General features: G+C 51.4%; 1 protein-coding gene across 5 annotated transcripts in view; it reads left to right on the forward strand.

Annotated features, from left to right (window-relative positions):
* The window catches only part of Farp1 (FERM, ARH/RhoGEF and pleckstrin domain protein 1), a 197,485-nt gene that overhangs the window by 47,964 nt on the left and 135,686 nt on the right, over positions 1-13,835 (forward strand). For all 5 annotated transcript variants that reach the window (XM_060391649.1, XM_021644638.2, XM_060391648.1 and 2 more), the window contains one exon: positions 3,233-3,423. In XM_060391649.1, the coding sequence (XP_060247632.1) occupies positions 3,256-3,423 (168 nt within the window). In that variant the 5' untranslated portion in view covers positions 3,233-3,255. The remainder of the gene's footprint in view (positions 1-3,232; positions 3,424-13,835) is intronic.

Below are 13,835 nucleotides of genomic sequence, written 5' to 3' on the forward strand. Positions count from 1 at the left end.
GAGACATTGTGCCTTGCTATGTAGCCTAGGCTGTTAAAAACTTAATAGCACTTGTAGGTCAACCTCCCCAAAGCTGGAATTGCAAATATGCACTGCCCGTCCTTCCTCTGGCTTCTCCTCACAGCCGCTTGCTTCTCCTCACAGCCCTGTCAGCATCGCAGCTCTTAGCCGCTTGTTTGTTTTTCAGCAGCGGCTGTTTGCAGAAGTCTCACCAGGCCACTGCCCCTGCTGCTCTGGGTTCTTAGACACCTCCTGGGTGTGCCTGATCGAGACTTAGGTGGAGCCTGGCCGGTTCATCCTTCCCTCCGTGCCTCAGCCTCAGGCTGTCCTTTCACATGGCTTCCTTGTGGCTCCTGACTCTGTCCTGTCCGTGCCCGGGGAAGCTGTTCTGCACATCAGCCCCTGTTGTTCTGAGAACACCTGCTGGGTTGTGGCTAGGGGTATTCTTTATGCTTTGGAGAATCAGGCTTTCTATCAGTCAGAGACCCGCAGTGGGACAGAGCCAGGCATTTCGCATCTCCTCTGTCTGACCTTCACTCACGTCTGCCACCCTGGGATCCCACGTCTGTCTGCTGTCTCAGGAAAGGAGTGTGCATTTTTGTGCTGAGCTCCTTATTGCTCTTTGGGTAAATTCCAAGAGGAACTCTTTAGGCAGGGATATTGTGACACGACAGCTCTACTCTGTCATTGTTTCTCTGCCAGATAAAACTTGTGTTCCTCTATTCAGTTGAAGTAACGTTTCGAGAAATGTGAAGAATAGAGTTGCTTTGTAAGCTCCTTACTTAGGTGTGGACTGCCCAGGTACTGGTGACTTGTTCTTCCTGTTCTCAGGGCGTCCAGGGGTTGAGGGCACAGAAGAGCCCAGAGCCCAGTTAAAGCTGACGTGTGCGAGGCTTCGGTGAGTTAGGAGTTCACCGGGAGGCGACTCTGCTGCACCGTGGCTCCTCGGTCAGGTGGCATGTCAGGTGTCGGTTGTGGTTCCTGGTTCACGACCTGCCAGCATCGCACGGCGTTCCCTGGGCTTGCTGAGGATGGGAAGCTTGTGGCTGGGTTTCCGTGTGAATTGAGCAGGGCTCTCTCAGTTCAGCAGTCCGAGTGGGAGCACAGAAACAGTGTGACTGACCCCGCTTGGGAAACAGCGGTGCTCAGAAGTAGTGAGGAACGGGCTCACTGAGGGCTGTAGAGAAAGGAGGTCAGGTACCAGGCCTGTCTGCCGCTGACTCCTGGAGGCTTAGACACCATGGGGCCGGGAGAGCACTCGTGCATCTTGGGAAAGAAGATGGTCATCTCTGGAGAGAAGAAGCAAAGCTGCGTTTGTAGGCAGGGTAGGGCTGAGGGCTGGAATGAGGCTTCTAAAGCTGTTCCCAGCGATCGGCACTCACACCAGCTCCATACTGTCACCCAGGGATTCTGCGGGCCCCCTCCTCGGCCAACTCGGTCACTGAGTGCCTCTGTTCTCCCTCCATTCTTCTGACTTCCTGTCCTCCGATGACCCTTGTGACGGGACAGGGTTAGTCTTTTACCTCAGGGGTTCAGTAATCACCTTCTTTATACCCATGACTTTTACTTGTCCGTAAGGTGGTCTGTGCCCCGAGCCTGTGTCTGTCTATCCGTACGTCCAGGAAAGCCTAGGACAGGGTCACCTCCACTCCTCCCTCTTCTGATGCATGTTTTCATCCTTGCATCATCCGCTGGCCACGAGCAGCACTGGGTTACTTTGTCTGAAGAGGTAGGCTCATCCTGTGACATTCGTCTCCGGCTCCTGGGCAAGCCATCAAGGCCACCTGGACCCACTCTCTTATTTCCCATGTCACGCGTCACCTTCCAGCCCATTTTTCTAAAGTCGTGTTTCTGTGGTATCACTGATCTCATCCTTGTGGCTCTGCACGGCCTCCAGGGTAAAGACAGCTCTCCTCCCGGCATGGAGGGTCTCCACAGCTGGGTTCTAGCCCATTGTCAAAATTCATCTTTAGCGGTTCAGTTTTGATACGAATTCTCCTTCCAGCCTGCCACCTCCTTCCCCTGGCTTCCTCTTCTGCCTTTCCTTCTCCAGCAGCCCTTCCTCTGTATGTGCCTGTGTGTGTGGAGGCCAAAGGTCCGTGTGGGGTGCCTTCCTCAGTTGCTCCCACCTTATTTTGGAGACAGGTTCTCAACCTGGAGATCCCTGATCCCTGATGGTTAGCCTGAGCTCCAGGGATCCTCCTCTCTTTGCTTCCTCAGTGCTGGGGATGAGCCTGGCAAGGGCTTTTCCAGCAGCCATCTTTCTAGGCCCACACCACCTTCCCACAAGGCACCGTTCACTTCCCTGGAGTGTTGTTCCCATCTGTATGTCCTGGGTTTTTTGTGTGTGTTATCCAAGGTTTATGGTCAGACTGAGGTCAGTTCCCCCTCTCCCCGGAGAGAGGCCCTCCCTACCCCTAACTGTTAGATCTTGAATTGACACCTCACTCCGGAGCAACAGTATGCAGCCATTGTGTGTCGTCCTGCTGACTGCCACTCATGCAGCAGCCATCTTGAGCATGAGTGGGTGACAGCACCCACACTCTGCGCCCACTGGTCAGGAAATGACGCAGTCTAAAGCAGTTGCAGAACTTTTGGCTGAAGGAAGAGGGTTCAGGCAGAGAGTCTGAGACTGTGTAGGAGGAGACAGCAGCAGGGAAAGAGGGTCGCTTGCTCTTAGGAAAGCACCTTTGTCAGATTGATGTCCAGCGGCTTTGGGGACGGGCTAGCTGGAGGGTAATAAAGAAGTGAGTGGTGAGGTCCTCGTCAGGGTTCAGGACCCGAGAGCAAAGCTGGGGCTTCTCTCTGTTTCTTTCCTCCGCCTCTCAACCGGGGAGCCTCTGTGTCACCCTGTCATCCTTAGAATGGCCACACTGTTTACTGTGCGGCCAGGTTCCTCCAGGATAATTAGGGGGTTTTAATGACAGAGCCCAGGTCCTGTTCGCATCTTCCCACCCAACTTTAAAGGTGTGAACAGCAGAGTTGTCGTCAGTGGAGGTAGGAAATGATAGAGCACAGCACAGCTAAGTCTGTAGCATGGGTAATTAAGAGCTGACCATTGAACTAGGAAAGAATACAACACACAGTGTACAAATGTGCAAACGGACAATATGCAGAGAGACCTGAATGCCTGAATTTGACATTTCAGTAGTTTGGGGAGGTTCTCGAAGCAGGAGGAAACACTCTTGAGTTACCTTCTTCTGATAGTTTCCTCTTCTCTGGTTTCCTGCAGATACTGCATAAGCTGCTTCCATCATGGGAGAGATAGAGCAGAAGCCCACCCCAGCGTCACGTCTGGGGGCCCCGGAGAATTCGGGTGTCAGCACCTTGGAACGAGGGCAGAAGCCGCCCACTCCTTCAGGAAAACTTATGACCGTGAAAGTCCAGATGCTGGATGACACCCAGGAAGCCTTTGAAGTTCCGGTAAGCCGGGGGTTGGTGGAGGTGTCCCCAGGTGTGGGCCCCTCAGGTCACTCCCACCTTGCTCACCCACCCTGACCTTGAGGCCTTGCTCACCCACCCTGACCTTGAGGGATCTGGCTTTCAGATCTGTCTGTGCACAAGCCGCCAGGTGTGAAGTGACGGGCTCCGATGTGGGTTTACTTGCTAGATGTCATTGTGTATCTAAATCACGTCTGAGGTAGTATGACTGGTGAATATATTAGTGGTATAATTACATCTAAAGGCACATAATCTATGTGTGAACGTTTTCATTGAAAGGAAGATCAGCCATCTAAGTGGGTCGTGGTCTAATTTGTTGCCATCACAGGCGGTTCTTTTCTCACGGGTATGAGCATGCACTGGATCCACTGAATATCACCCTGAAAAAGCCGTCAGCACCCAGTACCTGTGTTTCCACGCAGGAAACTGGGGCAGCTGAGCTCGTGGCCTTCCTGTATGGAGCGTTGGGAAGGCCTTGAGCCAGGCTTTCCCCATGGCAGCTGTGAACACACACACACACACACACACACACACACACACACACCCCACATGGCAGTCAGGAAAGGAATCGTGGGGTGGGCGGAGTCACTGGCCTCGCCTCCTTTTTGTCAGAGGCCCCTAGCCTCTCCACTACTTGTTGAGAGCTCTGCCTCAGCCTCTTCCAGCTTCTTGCTCAAGCATCTGTTGCTAGAGAGAGGCGCCATGGCAGCTGTGGGCCACAGCGGGTGAGGCCCCGGACCAGAGACTGATGTTCTCGACCCCGACTTCAGCCAGGGAGGCCTCGGTACACCCCATGTCTGTGTTCCCCTTCTGCGCCCGTCACTGACTAGAGGAGGAAAGTCAGTGCTGAACTCCCAGCAACCGGCTCAGAGACAGCCCTGTGGCACACACCTGCTTTTAGAGTGCCGGCTGTCGTGTGTTATTTCTGTTGGCTACAGGGCCAGAAACCTAATCGTCGGTGCTAACCCGTCATTTAATCATTTATGGGATATGATTCAGTAAATTATATTTATTTTACGGAGCGTTGTTCAGGGAGTATAAATTAAGTGTCTTGGGGAAAGATAAACCTCAGAATGGCTGTTTTAAACTACCAGTTTTATCACACATTGCACATGGCCTTTTGTACCTTTTTAATTTCCTTCCTGAGGAATTCATCTTTCAAGGACTTGGCTAGGACTTCATATTCCAGTGAACAAAGACGCTGCTAATTTCTGGAATTGTGGGAAAGCACCTGCCACCCGCTGAGTCTGCCTTCACGGGGGGGGGGGGGGGGGGGGGGCTTCTCTCTCCCCAGTGTTCTCTGTGCTTGCCAGACTGGTTTGGTGAAGTATTCAGTTTCTCTTTCCTCTTGGGCCTTGTCAGGAGCCAGCTCCAGCACTGTGCCCTGTTGAATGGTGCTCTCCTGCAGGCCGCAGGCTCACTTCTGACCCAGCCACTGTTGGGTAGCGACTGTGTGGGCACTATGATAGTGCATGTATTTTCATCTTTTGAAGTTATTTTGGGGGCCGAAAAAAGTAGCTGAGTTTTTAAAACTCAAGCACAAGACCTGACTCAGATTCCCAGAACCCATGGTTTAGAAAACATCCTTTCATGGCACCCGTGGAATGTCAAGACTGAGCGAGGACTTGGAGACAGGCCACTTTGGTTCACTGGCCATCCATCCTAGCCTGCTAGGGCAGTTCCTGGCCAGTGAAAGGCCCCGTCTCAAGATAAAGGTAGGTGACAGCTGAGGAACAGCCCTGAGGCCCTCTGCCCCCCACATTCAGGGGTGTACATGCACACACAAAAGCGGTTACCTTTGTAATTTTTGTTTGTTTGTTTGTTTGTTTGTTTTCAAGACAGGGTTTCTCTGTGCAGCCTTGGTTGTCCTGGGCTTGCTCTGTAGACCAGGCTGGCCTCAGATGCCCTTGCCCCTGCCTCCCGAGGGCTGGGGTACAGGTGTGTGCACCTTCATAATTTTTAATAGCTGTTCTCCATTTCTATCTCCTGTGTCTGGAAGGAGCCTTTGCCATTCCTCCTGAAACTCCTGTGTGCCCTTCCTGGCCTCAGGCAGTGGCTTTTTTTTTTCCCCAGACCTGTTTGTTGCTGTCAAGGCGGAACCACACTTCACACTTCTGGGGTAAAAGTTCCACTCTCTCCTGCTGATCCTTGTTTCTGTCTCCCTTGGGCAATGTTCTTACCTTCTTAATCCCTGCTTTCTCCTCCTGGAAGTGAGGTAACAGTAAATACTACTTCATGAAATTAAAAAAAAAAAAAAAAATATGTGCCTAAGATACCTACAGCTGTTTTGTGTTTAATGGTAGGGTTTGTGGCATTCAGATGCTTTTGCCTCCTAGCTGCTGGCTTCTTGGAATCAGGACCTGCTTTCTGGTCTCCATGCTCCCACCCATGTAACTGGGAAGACAGTAGGTGCTCATTAAACATTTGCCAATGAAATGCTACAGTAATTTATTTTCCAGTTAGAGTTTAGTACTTTTAGCATGTCTTTTTATTTGTCTTTTCCTATTTGGGTTAGAGTGTCTCCTCAGCCCATGGACAACAGATGTCTTCCTTATACTGGCTGTAGAAAAGTGGATGGCTATCGGTGTGCCCTGGCTGGAGCGGACTCCACAGCTCTGCCTTGGGATCTTTAAGAACAGCTTGAGCCCAGGCCACCCCACAGCTGGAAGCCATCAAGGCCTCACGATGATTCACTCATCCCGAGGACTGGAAGGACAGTGGCTTTCAGGATTGTGGGGACCAGATCAGCTCCCCACAATTGCTCTACTGTCTGTGCTTCAAAGCTTTTTGCTAAGAACTCAAGAAGGCTGTTTGACCCTGGAAATGTCCCTCTCTCCCACAGGGGCAGGACAGGGCACCGTGCCTGAGCATCTCCTCATTGCTCACAAGCATTTGTCCTGCAAATGAGCAGGGCATGCAGCCAGGAGTCTCTGCAACTTCCTCTGGGGGTTTGTCTTCAGTGATCTCACTCTTTCCCTGGGGGCTGATACTCCCGGGGCCTTTTCTTACTACTTTTCTGTTAAAATACAGATGCCGGCAAGCAGCCATTTTAAAGGCAAGCTCACTGACTAGCTCCTGTGCAATGAAGCAACCATATTCTTGGTGGTAACTTTCTTTCTTTCTTTCTCTCTCTCTCTGCCTCTTCTTCTCTCCCCCTGTCTCCCTCCCTTCCCCCCACCCTCCCTTTTTTTTTAATGTAGCTAAGAAACCTTTCCGAGCCTTTTGGAAAGCCAGGGCAGTAGACACGGCTTTTCCACCTGGGGCTGGCTGGCTGAGCCCCTTTCATGTTGAATTTGGACAGTCTTTTTAGGTGCTTTCTCTCACAGTGAAAGTTCAGAACCAACATTTACAGGAAGCTCTTGACTGTATCATCGTTCTGATGTTGGAAACACTGTGCAGATAAGCCACACCTCAGGACTTGATAATGCTGCTTTCTCTTCTCACCTTTGTAAGGCATCGTGGGTCCCAGGCCTTGGGAGGCCATGGAGTCTCTTCCCCCAGGGGTACCTTCTGTGGAGGACCCTGAGAAGGTTTGTTGGTCTGTTTCCCTTGACCCCTCTGGTAAACAAACACTGCTCCACCCGGCATGTCTGGAGCGGCAAATGGCAGCTTCTCCCTGCACTCCCTGTAGGGAGAGCTGGAAAGGCAGAGGAGGGAGGAGAGCCAGGCGTGGCCTCCTGAGCAGGCCTGGCAGTGGGGCAGCGGTGGTGGTGCAGACGATGGACAGAGCTCAGCCTCTGTGGTGGTCAGGGCATGACATCAGCCTGGGCTCGTGCTCCTTGCTTTCCTTAGACGCTTTCCATGGCTCTCAAAGGTATGAATGTCTTGACCCCCCGGGAGCCTGGGAGACAGCAGGACCCTGGCCCAGAGGCTGCACTGGAGGCATGACCCCCTCCCCCAATAGCACTCTCCCACCAGGGCCAGTCGCGTTAGCTTCTTCGATAGCGTACCATGGAAGATTGAGATTTGCTGGCCTGATTAAGTGTGGCAGTGGAGTGGCGAGGTTCTGTGTCTCACTCACAGCCTGCTCGGGACCCTGTGATGTGGGTGCTGACGTGACCTTGCTCACCAGCATGTGGACCTCTCGTCCACACTTGAGGACGCTGATACCTCCTTTCGCTTCTTGCACTGGACTCTGAAGGCAGTCCTGGGAGGCGCTGGGTGCCAGCCCACACGAAGATGAGGGATGTGGCAGTGCCTTCCCCGGTGGCGGCCATGCAGATTTGCCTCATCTTCCTTCCTTAGCTCTGGCTTAGCCTTTCAGGAGGTCCCTATTTCAGTTGCCACCCCCTTCCCCACAAGGCCTCTACACTCCCAGATCCAGGCTGTTCAGTAAAATCCCACCCAGAGGCACTGCCTGGCCAGGCTCCATCACAGTGCAGCACCGTTCTTCACAGGGTTTGTCCTTCCCGTAATTAGCCTGGAAACCTCTGCCTTCCATCTGGCCCTGACTAAAAGTCTACGCCCCTGGTGACCAGACTCAGTTTCCTTGTTTGCAGAACAGGCTGTCTGGTCCAGGTGTCAAAACTTGTTCTTTCTCTTTGGAAACGGGGTCTATGCTGACCTCCTTGAGGACCAGCTTGCTGTGACTGTGTTTTGGAATTCTCCGGCAAGATGGCAGACACTCTGTAGACTGTTATGGTTGCTGCTGTTGGCTCTGTTTGTTTGTTTGTTTCTTGAGACAGAGTCTAGCTATGTAGCCCAAGCTAGCCTCCAATTCAAAGTCTCTCTGCCTGGCTTCTGAGATCACAGGGATGTGCCACCATGGCCCGGGACTTATTAAAGCAAATTAAGATGTGCAAGGTCTGATGAGCTGTGGCTGGCACTGTGTGCAGGGAAGGGTCATGCTGAAGGTGGGTGCAGGGCGTGCCCAGGGCCTCGGCAGTCTTGGAGGTGCAGCTTAGGGGTGGAGGGGCACACAGAGCCCCTCGGCTGTGGGAGAGGGGAGACTGAAATAAATCACATACTTTCCCAGCAACACCTCACTGATAAAAAACCCAACAGGCTTGTTGAAGCTGGATATGAGGCCTTTACACTGGCCTTTGACATCACAGAAAGACCACATTGAGTTTTTCTTTTCTCTTTTGTTGGTAGCAAAATTGTCCAAGCTATCAAGCTATTTTGGAGCCTCAATTAGGAACATTCTGAAGTCAGGCCTTTGGTGGTTGAATCAGGCTTTTAATTTGGTACCTTTGAGATGAAACAGGCTTTTCATTACTCTGACCCTTGCAGAAACCTGGGTGGCTCATCAATGGGTGCTTGTTCTGTGCTGTTGGCTGGGAAAGGGCTTGGTGGAGGTATGCAGGAGTTTAAAGCCATGGTCCTGCTCCTTGGGCTCCGTCAAAGGAACAGGCAGAAATTTGCCCTCTTAGAAAGCTCAGTGTCTTATCTTTGTCAGGATCAGGTCTTTGGCGTCTTGGTTTTCATGGAGTTCGCATTTCCATTTCTTCACAGTCTTGGGGAATGAGACCCCCTGGCAGCCCATGAGCCTGTTGGTGTCCCCTGCTCCCTCTGAGATGAGATAGACCCATGCTGGGAGCGCCTGCCCCTGCTTTGCTGTGCTTTCTGGCTCTCCTGGGGGAGCAGGGTAGGCCTACATGAAGCGTGATTGGCCTTTTAAAGCCAAGGCCCAGCGCGCACACTGACTTAGCAGCAGCCTTCGGTGAGAGCAAGTGTGCAAAATTCCACGTGTCCATCAGGCTCTTAGAAACAAGCCAGACGTTTCTTTCTTCTTATCCGTGTTGCTCTTGGCTCTTTAGCCAGCTTTCTGAAATAGCGCCGAAGTCCTCTCTGCTCTGCCTGGTCGGTTCTGTCTGTTATTTAACGTAGGATGATAAATGGGGCCTGTCTGAGTCTAGTCTCCTGAGGTTAAACTGAAAGGCTATTTTAATGGAGTAAAAAAAAAATGTTTTTCTTTTTTCATGAATCATTCCTGATAAATACTGTTAACCTTTCTTCCTGGCTCCTTAGGAGCAAAGAGCTGAATTTAAATGGCCTGGAATGCTTGCGTGCTCACTTTTCAGTTTTTGTTCATGATCAAAGCCCGTTGGTTACACAGCTCAGAAATATAGCCATGTTCTAACAGCTGTTTGCTATTTTCTCCCTTAAAAAGTTAGTAGAGCCCAATAAATAAAAAGAATAGGTGGTACTTAAGATGTCCGACTCTGACATTAAAATGTTTGGGGGGTTGATTTGTTTTCTTCTCCTTCCTTTAAATGAAAAGAATAAATTGTCTCAGCTAGATCTAAGACGATGGGGAGAAAGGGTTTGGGGGCCCTGGGTCCTCACTTCACATTGCTCCCAGCTGTGTGGCTGACTTTAGGACCGAGTATGCCGCCAAAATGGAGTGTCAGGAAGGCGCGCCTGTCCCCTTCGCTGTGGCCAGCAGTTCACTGTAGCCCGGCTGAGGTCCTGCCCTCGTGCTTATGTCAGGCGGGCTGTTCCTCTTCCTGTGCTGTGGCATACCAGCCTGGAGCCTGCTCTAGGTGGTGGCAGTACCTATGGTGGTCAGATGTCCTGCTGGTTTTCGGAAGGCCTGTGAGACAAGGGTATGGCTGAAGCCCTGCTCCTGCAGAGCAGCTGGAGGACCGTGTGTGGACAGACCCTCTGAGGTCCTGGGGAGCTGTGCTTCTGATGCCAGCCTAGAGTCCTTGGCCTGCCTCACTGTGTGACAACTGTCTCAAAAAAACCCCAAATAAAAGAAAAATATAAAACCAAGGGGGATTTTTTTTTTCCCTAGAATTTAACATGCATTTCTGCTTTGTGGATATCTTGCTGTGTTTCCTGAGCCCCCAGACATGTCCATTTTTCTAGGGTTGGGATGTCTGACAGGAAGCTGCATCTGTCTCATGAACAATGGACAAATGCAGACAGTCCGAGGGTCCTGAGGACTCTGTCACGGTGTCGGTTTTGTGTGTTCGCTGAGGGGGTGCTATTTGATTTGCAGATGTGAAGGCAGGTTGGACTGTTAAATCCTGCCGGGTTTCAACCTTTGCTTATTTTTATTTATTACTTATTTATTTATTTATGCTTATTTATTATTTTTATTACTTTACCACTTGCCTGGGCGTGGTGGCTGTAAGTCCTAAAGAGGCTATGGAATGATTTCCTCAAGTGGGAGTTTTCTGTGGACAGACTGACTGTGGAAAGGAGCAGCTCTAAAAACTCGCTGCCTTTGAAATTGTAAGAGCTTCATTCAGATTGTGTTTCCTCCTTTATGGGAACAGGAAGTTGGACTAGAGAGCCCAGTGGGATTCCGGGACTCTGGTTTTGTTTATGGACTGTGACCTTGGGAACATGATCTGGGTTCCATAAGGTATTTATCAACATGAGAGGCAAGGTTCTGCCAGTGATAAGGTGAGGAAAAATAACACCTAGTCTCCACAGAAAGGACAGGCATTATTGGTGAGTGGGCGGGGAGCTGGCATAGGCCTCTGGCAGATGTCTTCCTTCAGGTGAAAGGAATAGTTGTTTTCTCTTCAGCTAATCTATGAGGTCTGCGTGGGGGAGTGGAAGACTTCTTGTGGGGTGCAAGGAAGATGTGAAGGAGCCAGAATCCCCCCCGCCTCCGGGTCCTCCGTACTTCAGTCTGCACTTGACCTGCTGCCGGAGGCCATAGGAGCCATGGGGCTGGCACACCTGTCAGCTGTACTTGTGAGAAGTCTGGTGTCTGTGCAAGAGTGGCCTTGGCCTGCTGGTGACTAACCAAGGCCACTCTGGACCTGAGTGTCTAGGTAGAATGTCAGGGTGCTAACAGAGGTGAGAGGAATCCGGGGTGGAAGTGACGTCAGTGGATGGGATGGAGGGTGTGGAGACCATAGGTGCGCAGCTCAGTGTATGCCTGGGTGGCTGCGTGCTCACCAGGCCCCGCTGACAGACAGGTGGCATGTGAGAAATTGTACCTGTTAGGAACATTGCTGATGTCTCGGGTAAGAAGCATTATGTGTACGTGTTTGTGTGTGTGTGTGAGTGTGTATTCATGTGTCTTTGTGGCTGTGGGCGTCAGAGGTTGATGTCATTTGTCTTCTCAATCCCTCTCCACCTTAATTTTGGAGACAGGGCCTTACCCTGAGCTTGGAGATTCAGCTGCCCTAGCCACCAAGGCCCTGGCTCTGTCTCCACGTGTCTAGTGCCAGGATTACGGGACTGTGTAATTGTGCCTGGCGTGTATGGAGACCAAACTCAGGTCCTCAGCTTTGGGGGCCAGCACTCGAACAGCTGAGCCATCTCTCTGGCACTCCTAGTATTATTACTAAATTACTCTGAGACAAGATCATATTCTCTGATCCATGCTGACCTTGAACTCAGGTCTCCTGCTTCAGCCTCCTGACTACAGAGATGACTCTGGACATAGCAAGTAGAGGTTGGTTATTAAATTCAACATTTAGAGGTTAATCCTTCACCTTTAAATATCCTCATCACCCCAGAAACCACTGACTTTGGTGTGTCAGACTTGAGTGAAGACGGAGATGGGAAATGCTTCATTGCAGAACTTTCCAAGGATTGTGTTCATGGCTGTGTTACGTTGCTTGTCATGGATTTCAGTGGAAACCACTTGAAATATGAGCTATCCCATAGGTCACTGTAGCTCATCTGTATGGATTTCTGTCCACAGTCAAATGAGGGTGAAGTTTCAGTTGCCTTTGATCTGGACACAGGAGGCGAGTGTTTTCAGAATTGTCAGGCGGTCTCAAGCTCCACCTGCCTGAAAGCTGGGGCGGTGGCCTGTGGTGCCAGGGCAGGGCACTGCCATCTAGGTAGCTCCAGCTGAGCAGTTCGCTGGCTGCTGTGTGACAGAGCTTTCTAGGGAGACCGAAGTACAGGCATCACCAAAGTCTAACTTGGCGAGCCGTAAGTCTTCCTGGGGTCCCTTACAGGAGCAGAAAAGACTCAGAGACAACGGCACCCGCCAAGCCCACCCAACTCAAAGCTGGGGCCTGGAGCACTGCACATCTGCAGCGGCTCAGCGGAATGCGAGTGTCCGTCTGGCTGCCTGGGCTTAGCTCTTCCAGGCAGCTTGGCCAGCTTCGTTTCTTCCAGATAGCTGATCTGGTCTCAGTTCTTTTATAAGTTGTTGTTCTTTTTCCTCCTCTTCCTGCTCTTCTTCCTCCTCTTCCTTCTTCCTCCTCCTCCTCTCCCTCCTTCCTCCTCCTCTCCCTCCTTCCTCCTTCCTCCTTCCTCTTCCTTATCCTTTTCCTCCTCCTCTTCTTCCTTCCTCCTCCTTCCTCCTCCTCTCCCTCCCCCTCTTCCTCCTTCCTCCTCCTCTTCCTCCTTCCTCTTTTTCCTCATCCTTTTCCTCCTCCTCTTCCTCCTTCCTCCTCTTCTCCCTCCTCCTCTTCCTCCTTCCTCCTCCTCTTCCTCCTCCTCATCTCCCTCCTTCCTCTTTCCTTCTTGAGAGTCTTTAGCTTCTTATTCTGGCAGGGAGGGACCTAGAGAATCTAGTCAGTTTCAGGGACTTCCTGACGCTGTTTTGAGTTGTTTAGCTACCTGGTTAAGGAGCTTTCCTGCAGAATGCAATGTTTCAGCCTCACAGCAAATTTATACAACATTGACCTTCTTTTCCAGACAGTTTCTGTCAGGTGGACTTTTCTCCCATCAGGCTTCTCTTTGAAAGCTCTGGAAGGGGCATACAGGCGCCAAAATAAAGTTCTGGTTTTCTTCAGAAAACTGGTTCAGTAGAAACCAAGATGCTGTCAGCATCCCTTTGCGCCCTGCCAACCTAGGGCTCCTTAGAGAGAGCCTTTCAGTGGGCATGAGCCACGTGGCTCAGCTTCCACATTTATTTTGCTCCTTAGTCTGCCTCAGGAACACCGTCCTTTGGGGCCTAGAAGAGCTGGTTTTGTTCTGGGCCTTGCTTGGCAGGACACAGGGTACTGGATGAAAACACAGACCTTTTCTCTGTGTCCTCCATCCACGGGACCCTTCTGGCACCTTCTTTCCAGTGTGTCATTGAGGTGAGGCTTGAGTTGTGCCCCCCTTTCTTTGGGCACATCAATTGAGAAGTGGCCTAATTTGGCCTTCGTGGACGGACCGTGTATTAATTAGTCTTCATGGCTGCCAACCAAGGGTCACTAATTTGACGGTTTCGGTGCTACAGACTGGTCTTCTGTGCAACCCATAGTGTGGGTTCCTCCTTCGGGTTGTGGGGAGGAGCTTCCATGCCCTTACCGGCTTCTGCGGCTTTGCTGGCCCTAGTGGTTAGTCCTGACCACCTTTAGAGTCACCCAGAAGACCCAGCTCTGGTTCTGTCTTTGAAGAGTCTTCCAGAGCCATTTACAAAGGGGGCAGGAGGACCAATCCTGAGTCCGGGTGGCTCCCTCCTGTGGTCTGGGCTCCCGGACTGAATAGAAAAGTGAGAAAATAGAGAAGCTCAGAGCTCCTGTGTGTGTAAAGTG

The sequence above is a fragment of the Meriones unguiculatus genome, chromosome 9 (assembly GCF_030254825.1).
Source record: "Meriones unguiculatus strain TT.TT164.6M chromosome 9, Bangor_MerUng_6.1, whole genome shotgun sequence".
NCBI lineage: Eukaryota > Metazoa > Chordata > Mammalia > Rodentia > Muridae > Meriones > Meriones unguiculatus.